General features: G+C 43.8%; 2 protein-coding genes across 2 annotated transcripts; one reads left to right on the top strand and one right to left on the bottom strand.

Annotated features, from left to right (window-relative positions):
- Positions 1 to 2179: 2179 nt before the first annotated feature.
- junbb (JunB proto-oncogene, AP-1 transcription factor subunit b) lies at positions 2180 to 3966 on the top strand. The gene has a single exon (XM_076753288.1). It carries the CDS (start codon positions 2492 to 2494, stop codon positions 3476 to 3478), a length of 987 nt encoding a protein of 328 aa, XP_076609403.1. The 5' UTR covers positions 2180 to 2491; the 3' UTR covers positions 3479 to 3966.
- A 6362-nt stretch (positions 3967 to 10328) lies between these two features.
- On the bottom strand, positions 10329 to 21075 carry rtbdn (retbindin). The gene is made up of 6 exons (XM_076752455.1): positions 20717 to 21075; positions 19419 to 19596; positions 19192 to 19291; positions 17932 to 18060; positions 17186 to 17282; positions 10329 to 11820 (listed from the first exon to the last, which is right to left on the bottom strand). The coding sequence occupies exons 2-6, from the start codon at positions 19576 to 19578 to the stop codon at positions 11464 to 11466; spliced, it is 843 nt and encodes a 280-aa protein (XP_076608570.1). The 5' UTR covers positions 19579 to 19596; positions 20717 to 21075; the 3' UTR covers positions 10329 to 11463.

Genomic DNA, 21075 nt, shown 5'->3' with positions numbered 1-21075 from the left:
CCGAATGCCAGAGAATTACCTGAGATGAGGCAATTATGATCAGGCATGGAGACCCTTAAAGTGGTGATTTCAGACTTTCCAAGTCATGCCAAGAAGATTGGAATCCAATTGCTTTCTGTGACATTTTAAAAAGATGTTGAGTAACTTCTGTCCTAACAGGCGTGCTCCCTTTAGGCCTAAACATGATAACAGGGTCTGTCGGAGCAAATATCTTTGCATGTGCTTTTCCAACAAGTACATGTTGTTACAGGGTAGTTGTGACTATTCCCTGCCAAAGGGAAAACCTGTTGAAAGCTCGATCCAGCCCTTCTCTCCAGCATGGGTCGGATATGCTGGCTGATATTCTGTGGATGAGAATGGCAAAGGTTAAATAATCAAAGGTGTTTTGAAATATTCAAATATGAGGATATTCTTGCTTAACTTGGCAGTTTGATGGGGGTTTTTTTATTTTGTTATCTAGGCCACTGATTGCCAAACAGTGCCCCATTTGGTATACAGAAAGCTCAAATAATTATCCAGCCAAACAGATTGAAAGAGCTGATTAAAAGTACTGACAATTCAAGAACGTGAAAATATTACCCAATCAATGATCAATGATTAACGTATACAGTCATTTCTATCTATAATTGTATAATTAACAGTGTTAATTTCCCTCCAGTTTATAATCCATACATAAGAACACATTTGGAACATGACAGTAATGATGAAGGGGTCCATGAACTCACCTCACAGAGCTTTAGGGGAGGTTAGGAACCACTGATCAGACTGATCCTCTGCCTGTTTCTATATTTTATTATTCAGTCATATGACATGCACGCTGGCCTTGTCTCCATCTGCAAACAAAACATTTGTTATTGATGTGTTTCCTGGCATAAACGACTGCTGAGCACGATCAGAGATTCATCCTTCAGGTGCAGCCGGAGGACCGAGCGCCTGCCGAGGCAGAGCATCCCACCTGACTTGTTTTGTCTGTGCAGGGATAAGACGCGCATTGGTGGAGGCATTTGTGTTCGTGTGGGCGTTGGAAGACTTACAAACACGAGACAAAGGTTCGCTTCTCCACATCTGAAACAGGTGCATTACTGAGGAATCACATTTCCTCTCTCTCTGTGTGCTCTTAGACAGCAAACCACAGCACTTCTACCTGTAGAGCAAAACCAAATGAAAGGTAAGGCATTGTAGATCAAAAGGCTTAATTACTGAACATGAATTATCCTGCTTGAGATAATTGACTCGGTTTGGCTCGCGTTGGACGAAGTTTCCTCTATTTCCCAGTCATGATCAAAGCAGGGTTCCTTCATGCATGGTGCCCAACATCAGCAGTACCTCACAAACCTGTCAGGATATTTAAGTGTTTGCTCTGGTCAGTGTTCTGCTTCAGTGGTGTGTGTCACTGATGTGTCACTGAACACCGAGGCGATCGGATTTGAGAGCATATATCAATAAGATGACTTAGACTGTTTCTAAACTGTTTGTCCTGGTCAGTCAGCACACATGGATGCTCAGTGCTCCTCCCTGCTGAGACACAAAGTCCTTAGCTAAATAGCTCCTGGTCGGGGTTTATACAGGAGCAGGACTGCTGCTGGAATGAGGCCCGTTGGGCGTGGCTTCCCGGTTCTCCTGGAGAGGAACTGGCACGTCATCATGACCATATAAGGCCTCAGGACTTCCTCCACAGCGTGGATCATAATAAACAGTAGTGCGGTGTTTCACACCTATGGGCAATAATTCATATCTAAAGGATCCAGCATCTGGTTGCAGATGATCTAATAAGTATTTGATATAACATATGTTCCCTTAGGTCAACTCAAGCAGAGAATGGCGCATTTATTTTACCATGTAGCAACACGGATGAATGAAATAGGAGCACTGATTTCATCTAACAGATTAATCTCACCTCTTCGCTTATACAACAACCACTGATTCAACCTATAAACGCGCAAAAAGCTGTGTAAATAAAGCGGGCGCTTCTATTTCTGACAGCGCTCTCCGCTGCCGTCTCTCCGCGGTGCGCTGTCTTGCCTACAGGCTTGTTTACAGTCGCCTCTTCCCGGCATTAGCGTCACATGACGTCGCTCTCGCTGGGGGCGGACACCGAGCCGCCTGGCCAATCAGAACGCTGCACTGCATGTGGATCCATGCCTATATAAAATGGCCCGTACCGACCCGAACTGAACACACCTCAACAAGAACGAACAGCAGCACATCAAATAATAGGAATTCCGAGTTGTAACTTTTCCTTCACAGGACAGCGAAGAGAAAAGCGATCGGACTCTGGAAAAGACTTTTTAGCTGCTGGCACTGAGCTGCACACAGTTTTTGTTGGACTTTGGACTCTCACTCTTTCTCTTTTTGGAGTGATTTTGAAATTTCATTGTGATTTTGGGACACTGTTGAGAGACACGACGGGTGCATGCTCTCTGCTGACACTGACATTTGTTGATTATCCACAGACTGTGTTAGCTGGTAAGCTTACTTTTCCTACGACTTTATGTCTACAAAGATGGAACAGCCTTTTTATCATGACGACTCTTTTCTGTCGGCTTACGGCCACTCAGATGCAGCAATGCACGACTACAAACTGCTAAAGCAGAATATGAATTTGAACTTGACAGAGCCCTATCGCAACCTGAAATCCCAGCTGAGAGCCGAGACAGACCTTTACCAAGGGGGGCAGCAAGACGTGGGGTCCCTGAAGCTCGCGTCTCCAGAGCTTGAGAGGCTCATCATCCAAAACAGTAACGGTGTGATCACCACTCCCACCCCGGGTCAGTACTTCTACAACCGTGGCATCACCGATGAGCAGGAGGGCTTCGCTGAGGGGTTTGTGAAAGCCCTGGACGAGCTGCATAAGATGAACCAGATGCCCCCTCCAAACGTGTCCATCGGAGCCGGTGGAGTTACGACGTGTTCGGCGGCGGCCTCTAGCGTCTTCGGCTCCGCCTTGCAGCCCGAGCCTCCCATCTACACAACACTGAACGCTTACTGCCCGAACACAAGCCTCTCTTCCGCATCCAGCTATCCCACAGCCACCATCAGCTACTTGCCGCCGCACCAGCAGAGCCACCCGCAGACCTCGACGCACGGCACGCACCCGTTCCAGCACACTCTCCCCGGGTCCGGACTCCATCCGCAGCGGCTCGTCGCTCTGAAAGAGGAGCCTCAGACCGTACCTGACCTCCTCAGCAGCGACGGCTCGCCTCCAATGTCCCCGATCGACTTGGAGACCCAGGAGAGGATCAAAGCGGAGCGCAAGAGGCTGAGGAACCGGCTGGCGGCCACCAAATGCCGGAGGCGCAAGCTCGAGCGCATCGCCCGGCTGGAAGAGAAGGTGAAATGTTTGAAGACCGACAACCAGGGGCTCTCCAACACGGCATCAGTGCTGCGGGATCAAGTCGCCCAGCTCAAACAGAAGGTCCTGACACACGTGAGCAGCGGCTGTCAGCTGATGCTCACCAGCAAGCTGGAGGAATTTTAAACAGCAGAGACTACTAACTGACTGAAAAGTAATAACACTGGAGTCATGTTCTGCATGCGCAGCACTGGGACACCGGCTGGTGTGTTGTCAGCATTGACAGCCACACAAGGCCGAGGGCTATGTGTAGAGAACTCTTAAGGCTATTTAGGGTGAAAAGACTGATTGAAATGGTACTTCCGGATGCTGGACATCGCTCAAAAGACCATTCAACCCTTGACACCAGGGCAGCATCCAGACTGAGCAGACACTGAGCAACACAATGGGCACAGGCCCAGAAGTCGGGTTTACTAATGGTAGAAAATGGGAATGATTATTGTATACTTTGTACTTTTTGCAACCGATATTGTCATGCAATGCTGCGTTTCTTCATTGTGTAAATTATTTTGGTTGTCCGGTTGATCCAGACAAACTAATGATGTCCAATGTTTACACTGTCTTTTTTATTTGTGATGTGTATTTAAGTAAAGTGTCTTAAAATGAAACACAAACTCTGGACTTGAGTGTTTGTTTGATGTTTATTAATATCTCCTCAGACAGTAGAGTTGAAAACATGCCGCGCATATAAACAGCAGGAAAGAGTGGGGAGGATACAGAGGTTTCACTCTAACCATACTGTAACAGTAACAGTTACTATGGCCTTATACAAGCACATTCTGGTTTCAGCGATTTTACGCACGGAGCGTAACGCGCGTACGTAGGCCTTTCCTAATTACGCACGGGCTTGTCCATATACGGGCATGTTGGTGAATACTTCGTCACATGGGAGGATTTCTGGGAACCCCCGCCCAGGTATTGCAAACCGGTTTCATCTCCGTCCCTCCTTCTATTGTATCGATAAGGCCTATGCGCCGCATGAGGGTGGCGGAATTTCCTTTGTCTTATTATTGAACTTTAGATTAACCTGTCACGCTAGTGGAGTAAAGGTCAGCCTTGTTATCGGGTAGATGCTTAGAGGTTAGTGTAACTTGCTTCAATACAACAGGAAGTAGATTAAAATCTCAGTAATGTGACACGTAAAACACGTTTCTCCATCATGAAACACGACCTGTATTGGACTGAGTTAATATAAATGCATCCACATAAAACCACGACCGCATTCTCAAATCCATTCGGGGAGCAACATGTCGGTGCCACTCGCGCGTGAAAGCCGCGACGACGCACTTGAGGTGTCAGTGTAATTGTAAGATTGCACAGGAGGGGAAGTGACAGTGGCTTCAGGAATGTCGGGGGCGTCTCAAGATGCCACGCCGCTTGGCAGAGCAGTGGGTGAGAGTGGGCGAGCGGGAGCATCTGTGTGGATGGATGGAGATGTGCGCGCTGCCAAGGACAACATTCCGGTGGGACGCATCAGAGGCCAAATATGTGCCGCACCAGGGTCTCAAAGGAGTGGATATAGCGGGGGAAAGTCCCGCATTAAGTATATGTGAGTGAGTCATTAGTCCATTAGCCAGGGGTCGCTAAACGTTTTCATGGGCCCCAGATGCGCAAAACAATAACGATAATGATAGTATGAGGAGCGGAGGTGATGGAGGGGAGGATAATTGCTCATCATGCTGACTTAGGGGACCATTTTGGAGCTTAAACAGGAAAATCCGGCAAGCCAAAAAGAAAGAGGTTGTTATAAATTTCAGCACTTTTTTGAGAAGTTCTGTACAAGTTGGTCGAAAGGGGGATTTCTGTCCTGCAAAAGCAGCCTGTGACGTACAAGTAAACAAGCCAGCCGGTCTGGACTGAAAGAGTCTCTCTCGCTCTCTCTTTCTCTCTCTCTCAGCACTCAAGAAAACCACTTCAAAAGAGCCTAGGAGCAAGGGCTGCGGTTTTGAGCGCACTCTCACCTCAAGCTGTTTTGGAAAGGAAGGTTTTACCCTGTTTTCATCTGGCACGTATTGAAATAGCTTAATTTCCATCAATAACAACTCCCCTATTTTCTTTTTTCTGCCATGGCCGTGGAAACAGAACCAGGCACGCCCACGCAAGTTCCCCTTTCCTGTGACTTTTTATCAAGAAACCTAGATTTCAGGGGATGTTACTTGTTTTGAGATCAGTGCCTCGTTTTTTGACAGTTTCAGGCATCTCTGATGAGAATCGGTGACAGTGTCAGTGGATGCGAAGAAACAAAATGTTTCATTTCCATCAAATATTCATGAATATGTATTAAGTGTCATCAAAGTCAAAACCAACAGCATCTCTCCTGCCCTCACACGCATCACACAGCTATTTCATTTACGGCTAGCTGGAGCCCAGCTCCTACTCAGAGGACTGCTTTTAAATACCACTGCAGTGTTTGAGCCTCCGTTTACGCACACAGCGAGCCTACATATTATAATGCGCGCACACAGTCCAAAAAACAAGCCAATTGAAGGCATGCTGGCTCTCCACACGCCTCGGCCCACAACCCACACCGAGTGTCTGTGGGAACATCTGTGATGCGAACGGTGACGTATGAAGAGGTCTGGGTGGGTTTGATTTTCCTCTCCACGAGCCCCCTTCCCCTCCCACAGAGACGCAGACCCGTCTCTCTCACTCATTCTCTCCCTCTCCCCGCTCTTCTGTTATCTTCTCGAAAACCATGAATATTCCTCCCACCTTGCCATCTGAGGTTCTTACAGAAGTCGGATCACAAGTTGCATCACTAGTTTTAGACGGCTAATGGAGAGCTGGTTTGGGAAGGGGATGGTTTTTTCATGAGACCTAGTTTTAAGGAAAGTTTGGAGCAGTCTTAAAAACCCATCTGGCGCATATAAATGTCCACATTCAGTTCTGTATATTTGGGCCTGTGTAATATGTGTTTTGACTTTGAACCTTTACAAAACTATCATAAGTGGATAGCCTGTAATGATTACAGTAATAGGAGTTTCTTCTTCAATAAACTTGACAAAAGATTAATCAAAAATATGTCTCATGCACCAACTGTTCCCATCACAATGCTGCCAGTGACACTAATGTGTCAGGTCACCACAGAGGTCGTTCACTGGGCTGAAAAAGCTTTGACATACTGAACGTTGTGACTAAATACATAAGAAACAGAGCGCTGGCTTGCTGACAGCATTCACTGAAATATAGTCAAATTGCAGTATATGGTGGTGTATTAATACTACAGCCGAGCAGTGGCCTTGAAATCAGGTCACTTCACACATACAGTACCGAAAAAGACAGCCGGTGAATCACTGTGTGGTTTGGAGGGTTTCGGCGGGCGCACATCTCCATCTAGCGGAGTAAGATAGCAGCTGCATCACTGGAGTCATGGGCCTCAAACAACAGAGATTTAGAACCAATTATAGCTGTCCTACTTTCAGAGACTCCCTTTGTTGTGATCACGATAACATACTAAGAAACAATTCATCAACTAGTAGAGAGCACGTTCAGTTACTAAATGAAGATACGTGTGTTGAGGACATACATTGAATTCCTTGATCCATTCTCATTGGTCAAATATTAGTCTTGATATTGGCCTGCAGGTGTGTGGTTATGTATTTGTTTTTCACATATCACCTGGTTTTTGAGTGAACAGTTCAGTCAGTGCAGTAAAGGTGCACACTGTCACTGAGTTATCCTCATCGTAGTTTGATAATTAAAGTTCCAACTATTTCTCCTATTGCTTGAATATTAAACATTCACATTGGACACTGTGCAATCTTTACCTAAGTGCGGGTTTACTGTGGTGAGATGGGATAATGTGCTTAGCCAGCTGTTTATTGTCATCCTGAATACAAAGAGAACACATTCACGTTTCATTTTTATGTCTGTAAACCTGCCTGTCTGCACAGCATCTAGGATTACAATACAGTATGCATTTAGTTTCAGTCAGGGACTGAATGAAAGTTATCAGGTTCCTTCTCTGCTGATGGGAAGGTAGGAGGATTTTCTGACTATTATATTATTTTTTTTTTTCTCACCACAGATTTATATATTTCTTTATTTTTTATTGTAAAGCTAGCAAGCAAACAAGCAAACAAACAGACAGAAAAGGATTAAACACAAAGTGTAATGGTTCAGGTTGGGGTATCTTTAAGTCTTCATGCTTTCCCTCTTTCAGTTTTATGGTGATTTGCTGATACTGTAATAATATTTTAGACATTGGGGTGTATTGCATTGCAGATTTTCTTTCTAAGTCAAGGGAAGGTTCAAAATGAAATACTCATGCTGTGAGGGTCTCACTTTTAAAAGAAGCAAAACATAAGGCTGAACCACCTCCCCTACCTCAGTAATTTTCAGACAGTCCCCAGAGTGCTGTGATGTAGTTTCCATGCTGTATTGTACATATAGTATTGTATGAACTGAATTGTTCCATAAGCCGTCCATAAGAACGTTCCCTCTTTGATGTGAGGGTAATCCAGAGATCGAGGACGTGAATGAAACCTGACACAGACACACAGAGGCACCATTAGTCACCACTCAGACGTTCTGTGTGTGGAAGGATGAGTGAGTGAGTGAGTGAAAGGGAGAGAGCAGAGCACAGACAAGCAGCCTTTTGGACTTTGAAGGTCAGACTTTGGCCTTGCACAAAAAATGAAAAAGATGACCTGATCTCATTTGGATTATAGTTTGTTTCAGACCTTGGCCTTGTCACAATTTGTCCTATCACAGAAGCACTCACATACTCGCAGTCACCAGCTTAAATGTGTGTGTGTGTGTGTGTGTGTGTGTGTGTGTGTGTGTGTGTGTGTGTGGTGTGCAGAACGACACTCACTGATGACCCTCTCTGTCATTTGCTGTGATGATGACTTTCACAGAGGACACACTATTAGCTAACATCATCAAGTACCACCAGTTCACTACAGAAATAGCTGCAGTGGATTCAAACAGCCGTGCGCGCGCACACACACACACACACACACACACACACACACACACACACACACACACACACACACACACACGCACTGCCTCATTGTCTGTCCTTTCAACAGAAAAATGTCAAGTGGTGTGTGGCATTATCAACATGACGCACAGCTTGTGCTCACTCTCACCTGCAGAGGGCACACACTGCTCCACTGAGAAACATCTCCAAGTCGATTTATATGTAAAATCCACCTATTAGTCACTTTGAATGAGATTAAAAAGTACGGCATTGTGAAGATAACCTAGATATCAGTGGTTAATCTATACATTATTCATGGGACATGGTTTATGGGGGGGTCTATTTGCTGGATTCAGATGATGTAGTCTTGCTGTCAGTTCAATTGCTGCAAAGCTGAAACTCCAGAAGGACTTAAATCCTTCCAAGGCCAAAAGGCATTTTAAAAGTGGCCCGGATAATAAAATCAGACTTTGACAGTGTTAAAATAAATTGTTCTGATACTTATTTAAATATTAGACTATTTGAATTTCTCCCTCAAAGCAATAGTTAGGAAAAGGCAAGGCTGAGTGACAGCTGTCGGGAGGGTTGTCATGCTGTATCAGTAAATTGGGGGCTCAGAGTGGTGAGAAGACATTGCAAAGACACTCTCTGCTGCCATAATCAGAGGCAGAGGCCATGTTCGGAGACGCCAGCACTGCAGTGAAATGTTTCTCAGCAGTGCTCAGCCTGGGGTGATGTATGGGGTTGCTGGGGTTTGATTTAATTCATTTTGAACAAGAAGACTGTCAAATACTTTTCTATTAAGCTAAAACAAAGCTTTTCTTAGTTCATTCAGACTGGACATTTGGAAATCCAAATGGCTGTGTACAAGAGAGTTTTATTTCAGTGCAGCCATCAGTGGAGAGAGCCCAGAGTGGGAGTGTTGAGGTTTCTGATGCATGGTGTAGAGAAACTGTACTTAGCTCTGCACAGTAGGCGTTTTGGGATTTGAAGAAAGGATTACAGTACAAGGCAACTCCTTTGCAAAATCCACCTTCGAAAATCTTCTCTGTGTGACAAAAGTTTGCTTGAATTTCCAAACTTTCTTAAATAAAACCATAAAATGTTTCCACACATATTTCACCGGGTACATGGAAAGACTATTTTCATTTTATTTTATTTTCTGTTTGACATTTTTATTTTCTCAACTAGAACAAAAAAAAAAAGAAAAAGTAATTTGATGAAAATATATCCACATAATTGTGTTGACGAGGAAATAAACAGCCAAGGAGGTTTAGGCCTACAGACTGGTGTGATGATCCTCAAAAAATAACAGTCACTGACTCACTTATCACCACATATTGCAATCTTTATATCCAGTGGTTTTCGAACTTCATCTGTCACGACCCCCTTCAGAAGCAGAAAAAAATCAATATCCCCGCACCACACATCTTCTATCAATCATTAACAACTGCAACAAATAAAGATGGATCCTAGTTGAAATCTGGTGAAATAAAGGTCAGCAAGCTCCTTTTTTCCCCTTTTTTCATTACTTAATCATACTGATAAGTTTCACTCCATATTTCCCCCGGTCATCCATGCCCCCACCTGCAGTGGCTCTATGCACCCACAGGGGGGCCCTGCCCCTGAGTTTGACAACCACTGATATAGTCTATGGATGAAATTGATAGTGTGTGAAAACATGTTAGCCAGTAAGCACAGAAGACGAATTAGTTAGCCAAGCGTAGCCTGATGAATAAAGGGCTGAAAATATTAATGAATTCAAACTGAACCAGACCAAACTCAACACTGACAATTAAATTATATCATAATTATAATCTTTTTGAATGAACATTTGCTGTTGACTTGAACTCATCTGATAGGGCCGTGAGGGTATGTTAGATGCAAAGTTTGGGAAACAGTTTTTACACTATGTTCTCCTCCTGACTAAGATGTGCAAATAGAAACATCAGGATGGATCTGGTTGAATGTGTCACTGTTTTGGGGACTTGCAGATGAAAAAGAGCTTGAGTGCAAAGTACAGCCGAAAGAACTGTAACAGGCTCAGGATGGCATTTACAAATGTTGTCTTTATTGAGAACGTAAAGCACAGAAACACCCATTTTTAACAAGCTTCCCATAAGTCGCTCCGATCAGTTTCCCTGTTTTTTTGTTTTTTTATTACAAAACATTCACATCTAACAGTGCTTCACTCTAGAAGTACATGACATCATTATAAAAGAAACATCCACAGTACATTGATGATATACGTGATCAAACTACCAGAACAACCATAGATGTTATGAATGCTGCCTCTGCGGATTTACTCAGATTTTGTTTCTGAATATTAAACCTTCCCTCGGGTATAAAGCATACCTCTCCACGGTCATTAATCATACCACATCCCTTATGTTCAAGCCAGTCGGCTGGTCTCTGTTAAGAAAGCCTAAGTTACATTCATTATTATCATAAGCCTACGTGACTTTCTCCACTATCATATACATTATGATGTGTAGACTGCACAATACGGCATCACAACAGAAAGATCTGCATTTACAAATTCACTAATGCACAGATTAAAGTCACCTAGATGATTGAAAAGAGTAGCAGGGTAATGCAGCACTGGTGCAGGTACATCATGTTTACAATATTGTCATGAAAAGTCCTCTGGTTAATGGCAGCATGTTTGATTCATGCACAAGCACTAATACTGTAGGATTTTACATCTCCCATGTGCAAGACTCATAAGGTCCGTGATTTGTTTTAGTGAGCCATACAGAACAAATGTAATACCTGACTTTGATTAAAAAAAAAAAAAAAAATCCCTTTGTTATCTGCCATTTTGTTCAGCCATTATGGGCTGTTACCAATATATTTGTCACTGAAGTCAGAGCCCTTGCAGAATTTAATTGATTGTGTCATTCAGTTGTGGCATCTTTAATAATATACGTATTTTGAATCCCGGCTATTTAGGTTGTTCTGAGCAGGCGTTTACTGGAAGTGTTACACGCTTGTCAGTCTATCTTACACCAGCAGTATTATTCAGAACCATAGAGGTTATATATAGAACTTGTTGATAACGATAACGAGAGCTGTGTGGTAAGGTTAGTTACAGGAGGTTACAAGGGTTACGACCCCATTTCAAGAGATAGATTTTGTATATTAGGATCTAGACAATTATCTCTAAACACATCGCCATCTATCTCTACAAGCCGCTCCCACTCCCCTCCACGTCGTCCACGATGACGGAGCGTTTACGCAGCACGGAGTTGCCCTTCCTGCCACTCCTGGCCTGCAGGGGCAGCTTGGTCTGGCAAGGGGCTCGGTACTGGGGCAGGCCAGCCTTAGTGGTGTCCAGCTCCTCCGGGTCATCCTGCTGGGCCCTGAGGGCGGCGATCACGTCCTTGTCTGAGGGACTGAGGGTCAGGCAGCCGCAGGGGCGACCGCCGTCACCCTCCGCCCCGACCTCTCCCGCCTCTCCCACCTCCTCTGGTTCATCCTCCACTGTCATGAAGGCGTCCCCCCACAGGCTCTCGCAGAGATCCCTGCCCTGCTGGTACATCTACATGCACATGTAACACACACACACACACACACACACAGAATTTTTAACAATTCATTACATACATACATTCAGAAAATCTACTGGAATCCAAGGACACAAGCAAGTACAAGTATGTACTTAACAGTATCAAAAGTGAAAGTACTCATTAAGCAGAATGGTTCCTTTCAGGGTGTTCAATAAAGTCCCAAAGGTCCTGAAAGATCTTATACTTTTACATCTTATGTGCACAACGTAATGAAAGAAGAATGCCAGTACAACTTTGCACAACTCCGGCCTGATAAGGTCGACTCGCTGACATAACTGAAAACCCTTGAGCGGGCATGCAAGGCCTTTCACCTATAATGAAGCATTGCAGGTAAGTGGAAGCTGTTACATGTAGTTGAGTAAAAATCTCAATATTTCCTAGTGAAATGCACTGAAGTCCAAGTATAAAGTGGCACAAATTGCAAATAGTCTCTCTAATGTGTGCTGTAGTAAAGTATTTGAGTAAATGTACTACATTACTTTCCACCACCGATGGCTGAGAGCTCTTCAGTCACAGGTAATGAATGTCAAGTTTGGTTAAGTACATTCTTTCACTTTTATTGCATTTTGGATCAAATGCATATTTGCAAGGTTTTTTTTTTTTTTTTTGCAACATTCATCATGTATATCTTTTCTTTTCTTGTACGCATCGATTGAATAATTGATTTTGGCCTTTCAGGGCAGCGCCGGCCTTGAAAGCAAACACCCTGTGCCAAGTGCTAGTGGGGGCTGCAGGCACCTGGCAGCTGCTCTTGCAAGCAGCTTTTGTCTGCCTCTCTCGCTCGCCTCACCTCGTCTCCACCAGCCTTGAGAGCAAATTATGAGACAAGATGACCTTGGAAAGCTCACATTGGTATCTGAAAGACTTCATCTCTGCGCGGTCCTCACGGAGGAATGGCGATCCTGTCAAGCCTCACAGACAAGACAGACACATCTAAAGTATTCAGAAAGGTCACTTCCAGCACCTTTTGTGACAGGAAATTCATCACAGCGCTAAGTCTTTACAAAGTTCGACTTGGAGGAAAAACTCCAATTAGTGCTGACATTACCTTTAAGTTTTCCGGAGCATGAAAAACCACACTCCTCTCTAATAAGACATGCATAGGGATTAAAGGAGATATTGCACAACGCTGCAAAAAAACAAATCACAATTCAACATTTAAGCTGTTTATCTGTAAATAGCGTAGGCCTATGTCTTTAGAAATAGTTGGGAAAGCTAATTAGTGAAGTTTCAGTGACACACACGCTGTGCTTTTCTGTGTTCCGGCTCCCATTCTCTGTCTAGCGACGGCCTCACAACCAATCATCAGGATGTGCTGCCAAGTCACAGCCTCTCTCTCCTACTATAGCTCATTTTGTCCCTTACCTAACTTCTACTATATCTCCCCATTGCATTTTTTTCTTCTTCTTTAGCTTATTGCTGCACTCACTGTTTGTATATCTCTCTTATTCTTGCTGTTTCTCTGTAGCGCACCCCCACCCCAACGTCTGCTTCCTTTCATCCTGCTGTCTGTTGGGGGATTAAGAGTGAGTCACACAGGGTGCTCGGAGAAGAAAAAGCTGTAATATATTTACCGTGTTCAAAGGACAAAGAGGTTGACGGCTATTTCTTTTCACCAGATATACGCACTCTCTGTCTGACACTTAGGTCTTATTGCAGTGACCCCATAATACACACAGGGGTGCGCACATGCACACACACACATGCACACATGCACACACACACACACACGTACGCACGCACACGAACATTTCTGTCCTTCCCCAGGCAGACATGGTTTGCTGCCAAAGCTAATTCAGTACGAACACAAGTGGCTTTAGACAGCATGTGATTGAATAAGTGAGATAGTGAAATTTCCTGGGGCTCTATCCTGTCCTTCCCATCCTTATCTTATTTAATTCTGTTCTTCTCTGTCCAAGAACCCATGACATTACAACTGGAGTGAAAAGGGAACAGAAAAAGGAAGGACGTGAATCTTCGATCTGGTTGGTAGTAACAACAGATCCATTTTTCTCCTCATAGCCGTCGTCTGTTGCAGTGATTCCCCCGGCCAGAGGTGGAGAGCAGAATTAGAAAAAGCTACATTTAATTTTTGATTGAACAGATACGACTACAGTAATGATATACTGAGGTGTTACAAAATTCATAATCTTATGTCCCTTAACAAAATGCAACAGGTACAGCTGGTTATTTTAAAGGTAACACTTCAGATAATTACTTCCAAATTACAGTGTATATACAGTATATACCAGGACTAATATGTACAGCAAGTACAGTGGAAGAGGAAAAGATGTTAGAGAATATAGACGCTACAATTTTGTGTTTAAGTGGGGACTTAGAAATAAATTACGATAATGAAAATAGTGTATATAATTATTGTCACTGAGGAACACACCATAAGGCTGGAAGTATAAGGTCTAGCTGCAGGAAATAGCTGCAGCTGTGGAAAAAATATGCATAAAAAACTTAAGATGAGCTTTTATGTCCTGTCCTATCATGGGATCACAGCTGCATTCATATACTTTGATTTCGTTAACTTTATTTCAGAAAACATTCTGTGAACTTTTTTTTTTAAAACGCATGAGAAATTCATTTTTAGGGACAGAATACTATGATCAGGACAAAGCATTGCACATATGTGAGTACATTACTATAAACTGTGTACAAGCTGTACAATTAAGGTTTGCTCTGCTCCTTCTTTTTTCACTGTACTTACAGTGCAGTTACAGACTAAGTGGGCTCTTGTTTCCCCATTTATCAAGGTAATTATAATGCAAGTGTCGTGAATGCTGGTTGGAATATGCAGTATTACTTATGACAAACATAGAAAAGTGAAGAACAGCTACTGTGAAAGGACATACAGAGAAGGCCTGTTGGTTTCCTGTACATACCCTGTAATCATTCATTATGTGCCTGGTAATTTAAAAAATACTCAAAGGGTATTTGGACCACGTGGTTCAGTAACCTCGTGTGATCATTTTTCCCTTCCTCAGACCGTTGCTCTGGATGTGTTTTGTGCCAGCATTCGGCATAGACATGGACACTTTTCAGATTTAACCTCATTCCCACAAAATCTGGAGCAGAAAGAGTATCTAGTGTTGAGATAAATCAGACCTTGGCTGGCAAATAATGTTACCAATCAGAACAAAGAGAGAGTGAGACGCAGAGTGCCAGAGGGATTTTTGCATGCATGGATGTGTGTGTGTGTGTGTGTGTCTGCCTATATGTGCCTTTAAATATAATAGCTTGTTTCTATGCAAATTGACATCTATTGCAGTAAGCATTTACAAATCCCGACTGTATCTGTGTGTATTTATTCCCCACACAGATACAGACAATGTGTTTCTCTCTATCTATCTATCAGGTGAACTTCTCAGGAGCTGGAAGAATTTTGAAAAGGTTTCATGAGGATTTTTTTAATCCACAGTGAATGTGTGCATTGTAGCATTTGAATTTAAAGCTGAAAAATCCCCATGATGAGAGGTTTTCAGGATTGACATAGGTGTGTCTGTGCATGTGTGCAGTTTTGCTTTTCTGCACAGCATGTCTCAGCCCTGAGGTGGACTGAGGAGCGCTGTGAGCTCAGACCACAAGGCGGCCCACTGTGAAATCTCCATCTCTGCTGGCTGAAGAGAAAACAAAATGAAGCTTTACGGCTGTGAGCTCCAAAAACGTTGCGAGAGGCGGGCACTTGTTTGCAGCCTTTCTAAGAGGGGTGATTTGTTGAATGTGCTGAATGCGGTGACTCATTTCTTTGTATTCAGGAGCTGTTTAAAACACTCTGTTTTGAGAGCTACTTAAATTTATTGGAGCCTATTTTGTGCCATTAGCAGTGGCCTACATGAAAATGGGCCAATCCAAGCACACAAAACAGCAAAATACAAAGGCGCACAGACACACACACACACACACACACACACACACACACACACACACACACACACACACACTCTATTTGCATTTTCTCTCTTACTACAAATTTCCAGTAATCATGTAATATCCACCACAGAGCCTTAATTAGCCTGGTGCTGTGTGGTGTGTGTTCATTTGTTGGTGTGTGTGTGTGTGTGTGTGTGTGTGTGTGTGTGTGTGTGTGACAGAGAGAGAGAGAGAGAGAGAGAGAGTGACACAGGTACACACACACACACACACACACACACACACACACATATATATATGTGTGTGTGCACATACATATATATATGTATATAGATAGAGATAGACAGACAGACAGATAGGTAGATAGATAAATGGATAGAGTGTCATGGCATGTGGTGTGTGACAGTTAGCTCGCTGTCAGCCACAGCCACACACCAGCCCCTCAGTAACTCTGCCTCTTCTTAAATCACCCAGCTGGCCTCTGCCCACTGAAGCAGGACCAAACCTTTTCATGCTTCAGCCCACAGCGCTGCCCTGGGCTATTAACCCTTCGCTGACCACACACTCTCTTGACCGCCGACATGCCGAGTCTACTGCGACACAGTGTGTGACCTTCTACCTGCAGCACATCGCTCAAATGACAAGTTTGAGGTCCGTCAGTGGGATTCAAACCTCTGACACCTCCCCTGCTGGACAGACGGTCTCAGCTCAGGTGTGACTGTGCTCTGATCACATCACTTTAAAGCTGTGGTGTGTGTCAATTTATTTTAGGCATCACTGGAGAAAAATTCCATGATGATCTTTCAGCATGTTGTTTTTTTAAGTGGTCTGAGAGAGAACTGGACTTCTGCACCTCCTCTTGGCTCTGTTTTCAGGCTTTAGAAAATGTAGCCCATGACGGTAGACTTTGGCCAATCACAGATCCTTTCACATAGAGGGAGTCCATTTGCCTTAGGACGCATGAGGTTTCACAGGGCAACCGACTCCTACTGCTGCCATTCGTGTGGGTTTGACGGAGGGCCTTGACAGAGTGATACGAGGCAGCAGAGAGAGAGGCAGAAAGTTGTGCATTGCTCAAGTTCAATTTTTGCCTACTGCAGCTTTAAGGGAGCTGTTACAATTCACCCAATGTTGAACATGAATGTGTGTACGGAATTTCATGGCTATCCATTCAATAGAGGTGGAGACATTTCACTTGAAAAGTCAGGGGATCACCGAATTCAGAAAGATTCATCCTCTGAGGATCATGAATATTTGTGGAAAAGTTTTTGTGCAAACATCTGACAACTGTTGAGATATTTCAGCTTGGATCAAAGTGGCGGAAGGAACGAAATTACGATCCATAAAGCCAATGCTGTGAGTGTGGCTAAAAATCCTGAAAATATCAGATTTCTACTGATGCCAACAACAACAACGGCAAAACAACCCCAATCACAGATGTGCCAGATCAAAACCTACCTGCTGATACTGAACGCAGGTTCCAGTGCAGTTCTGCCCCCTGGGGTCTCTGGCCCAGTTACGAGCACACGTCATGTCCATCCTGCAGGCATCAAACCTGAAGAAAAGTATGCAAGTTCTCCAAATAAACATCAAAATGTGATTCTCTCATTTGAATATCTTCTCCTAATCTTCATGCTTGTACGTATTAAAGTTACAAAGTATGACATTTTAATGAGTTCCATATTTACTGTACAGGCATGAGTGATATAATCACCTCATCGAATTCTTGGCAAGAATTAGAATAAGCATATTCCCAAATGTCCAACTATTCCTTTAAATATGCACATTGTGAATATAAACATAAGCAGCTGAAATTTAATTACAAGTGTACAAGGCTGTTCTCATTTTTTGCATTGTTTGCACAAGTGATTTCTTTTTTTTTTTTTATCAGTAGAGTGAAGTTCCCTATTTGTGTCTCAAAGCAAAGCAACCATGACACAAAGCTGTTTTCATTTTGCTGGGAATCTCCTGGGTACGCATGAACCCGAGCTCGGAAGCCGCTGTTGCACGTTTTTGGACTCTATAAGAAAAGTCTGATATATGTAACTCTGCTCCTGCCTGTGTCACACCGTTTTATGTTGTTTATCAGACACTGCACAGTATTTTGTTGCTACACTGGCTGATATTCTCTATCTGTTGTCAGCCTTACAAACAGATACTGATTCTGATTTAGGTTTGGTCGGCACTGTGTTTGGCAGCCTCACCAATCACGGCAGAAGCTGTGGCAGAGCGGCACAGCCTGGATGTATGAGCGGCGATGTGGATGAGGCCAGCGCGCAGCATCAGGGGAGCAGCGGTAAAAACACGACACACGCTTCAGGAAGCTTTCACACCTGAGGAGAGAGAGGGGACCAGTTACTAACATGATGAATGGTGACATCTGTATTTGAACCTTTATAGATACTGGGAAGGCTGACACAGCACAGTTGGTCACGAGGCAGGAAACAATGACATGACCTATAGCTTTTTCTTGTGCTTCATTACTGTAACTAGTCTCCTTGTCTTGTCTGGGCTTTTTTTGCCCTCTTTTCCACTTTCCACCAAGATACCTTTGTGCGTTTGACAGGACATTAATCTAATCAAGACTATCCTGCATGAGTGATAAAGGAAGTGTATTAAAAATAATATTGCTAATGTAAAAAAAAAATGGAAATTGCACAAGGATTGAGAGTTGTATGTTTAAATATAAGAGTGATAATTCTCTCCGGGTCACAAACAAGAGGTCATGTGGTTCATTCTAATGTAAAAATACTGGTTACATGCTTTAAGGTGAAATTCAAAGGTATGTGCAGGATTTTTCTAAAAACCAAGCCCCTTCAAATGTAATCCCTCTCAATCAACACTTATGACCCACTAGAAGTGTATGGCGCTGTATTTATCAGAGGCCCTGCCCTGTGCCTGTTCTTATTTTCTTCTTATTTCGCTGTGTTCAGGACGTCTTTGGCCTGCAACCTTTGGGCGGTGGTTGTGTAGACCCCTGCCATTAACAGCATGCAGGTGAAGTTGGGATTTTACAAAAAGGTAGCGACCTGGTGCCAGACTGTAAACAGCATGCACCCAGCAAGGAAGCTACAAAAATGGTGGACACAGCACCAAAAATAACTCAAATATAGTGAAACACAACACCAAGCGGACAGAGCTTGTTTGAAAATGAGAGTGACTCTGGGGCTGGCTTTCACCTGAGCACTGAAGGAGAGGATGGGGATGAAGAGCGATGTGGAGTTGGCCTGTTTTGGACAGGCAGGTGCCGGCAGTTAGCTTAGTTAGCTTGCTAAAATATTGGCTTACCATTATAACAAATATGACAGTCCTACAATCGTGGCTTGCTGTGTATGTACAGTGTGCTTCTGGTGCCATGTTGCTGGTAAGGAGGACCAAGTTTGGATGTTGATGTTTAGAAACCAAAAAGCGACATTTCCTACATAGAGTCTGGATCAGAGGGATATCGACTGGGTTAGACTTACTCAGAGCTCAGAGGCCCACACTTGTCCCATGGTTCATTCTTATTGATAGCGGAGGGAACATGAGAGATGTCCTGGATGTCTTCCTCTGTGCAGCAGCTATCTGTCAGCAACAAGGACGGGAAAACATTTTAGCCAGCTTTCAGTCAGGAGATTTACTTTGATATTTTCATCACAGGCTGTCATTGCGCCATTAAACATGCAGTGTTTCAAGCCAAGCAGCCACTCACTGTCTGCATACAGAGCGCACTCCCTCAGGTGTGGCTCTGGGCCGGGCGCGGCCTTGTGCTTGCCATCTTGAAGACACACCCCCTCTGAGCGGGCTCCACCAATCAGCGCAACCGCCAAAAATGCGCACACCAATAGCAGAGGGCGGGAGGTGACACCCATCTCTACAGCCAAACAAGTCTGGAAAAGAGTTCAGCACATTGGACAGCGGCAGACAAGAAGACAACACACGGTCACCTGAATGAGACACCGGGAGATAACGCACACATAATCTAATGAACATAAACGAGTTCATAAATACTTGATACATTTGGGCGACAAAACCTGACTTTAAAGTCAAACACATCCGATGTAAAATCTGTCATCAAAGTCAGTTTCACGCCTCCTGGTTTCCATCATGATGCCATACATCATGTTACAGTGAGTGAGCCATCCAGCGCAGGCTGTGCGGCTCCATGTGTGCTCTGCGTGGGGTGACCTAGTAGACCGGCTGAGCCTAATTAGGTGGGACTGAGGCACCATGCTGAGCTGGATGACATGCGTAGCTGTTTAATCTGACAAGCGGCTGGCCGATGTGTAGCCTACATAACACGAATTAAACAAATCTGTTGGACATGGCAGCATGGCCCTGGACAGGTCCGGTGTGGCCCTGATTTTACACAACACAGATATAGAGCTTGGGCACATTAATCCTAGTTTTTACACATTTACTATTACTGCTAATTAAATAGGTGTGGTTATAATCTATACAGTAGCCCAATTTATAAACCAATACAGGTATGAATAAATGTGAATCAATTGGTTCTCAACCTTAAAAAAAAATCCTTTATCATCAAAACATGTCAGTGGACACCAGCTCTAAGCTGTAAAAACACATTAAGAATCATATATATGTATAATATAATTAACAACATACAAAACTTAGCAGGCACAATTCTCTTAGTTGTCTAAACAAACCTTGGGGGAAAACAATGATTAAAAAAAAAAAACGTCCATTCATTTCCGATGGGCTGTGTTGGTGCTCATTAGTGAGTTTACACTGACCTCGAGGCTCTTTAAGGTATTTTTTTCCTCTGCTGTAGCAGCTGTGGCTCAGTATTTTGAACGTAATATCCCCACACGAAGCCGTAGTTTTGCTGTTTCATAATGACATTACGTCCCTCTGAATGTTACTCTCAGCGTACGACGACCTGTCGAGTCAGGTGTTGCTTCATCTATTTATCTGTTTTGTAAAAACAGTTTAAAGATCGTCGCCTTTCCTTTTTTTTTTTTAATTAATTATTATCATTACTATTTTTACCTGTCGGTGGGGTAAAGGATGCTCCGTCCGGATTAGTTTCCTCTGCTTTTCTGTTTTTGTGTAGATGAATGTTTCCTCCGTGTCTCCCCGGTGTGTTGCTGTGGATCCAGCGCCTGTGCGCGGTGCTCGGTGCTCCGGTCTCCTCCTCTCTCTCTCTCTCTCTCTCTCTCTCTCTCTCTCTCTCTCGTCTGTCTCTCTCTGTGCTGGCTGTGATCTCTGCTGCCCGGGGCCGCTGCTCGCTACTTTGTCACCGGTTTATATGAAGGACATCTCAGTCCCTTCCACCAGGCAGCTCACCCCCTCCCTCTGCCCCATGCAGGGAAGTCCTCTCTCTCTCTCTCTCTCTCTCTCTCTCTCTC

This window comes from Chaetodon auriga, chromosome 16 (genome assembly GCF_051107435.1).
Source record: "Chaetodon auriga isolate fChaAug3 chromosome 16, fChaAug3.hap1, whole genome shotgun sequence".
Lineage (NCBI taxonomy): Eukaryota > Metazoa > Chordata > Actinopteri > Chaetodontiformes > Chaetodontidae > Chaetodon > Chaetodon auriga.
This window is presented reverse-complemented; position numbering and strand designations above follow the sequence as displayed.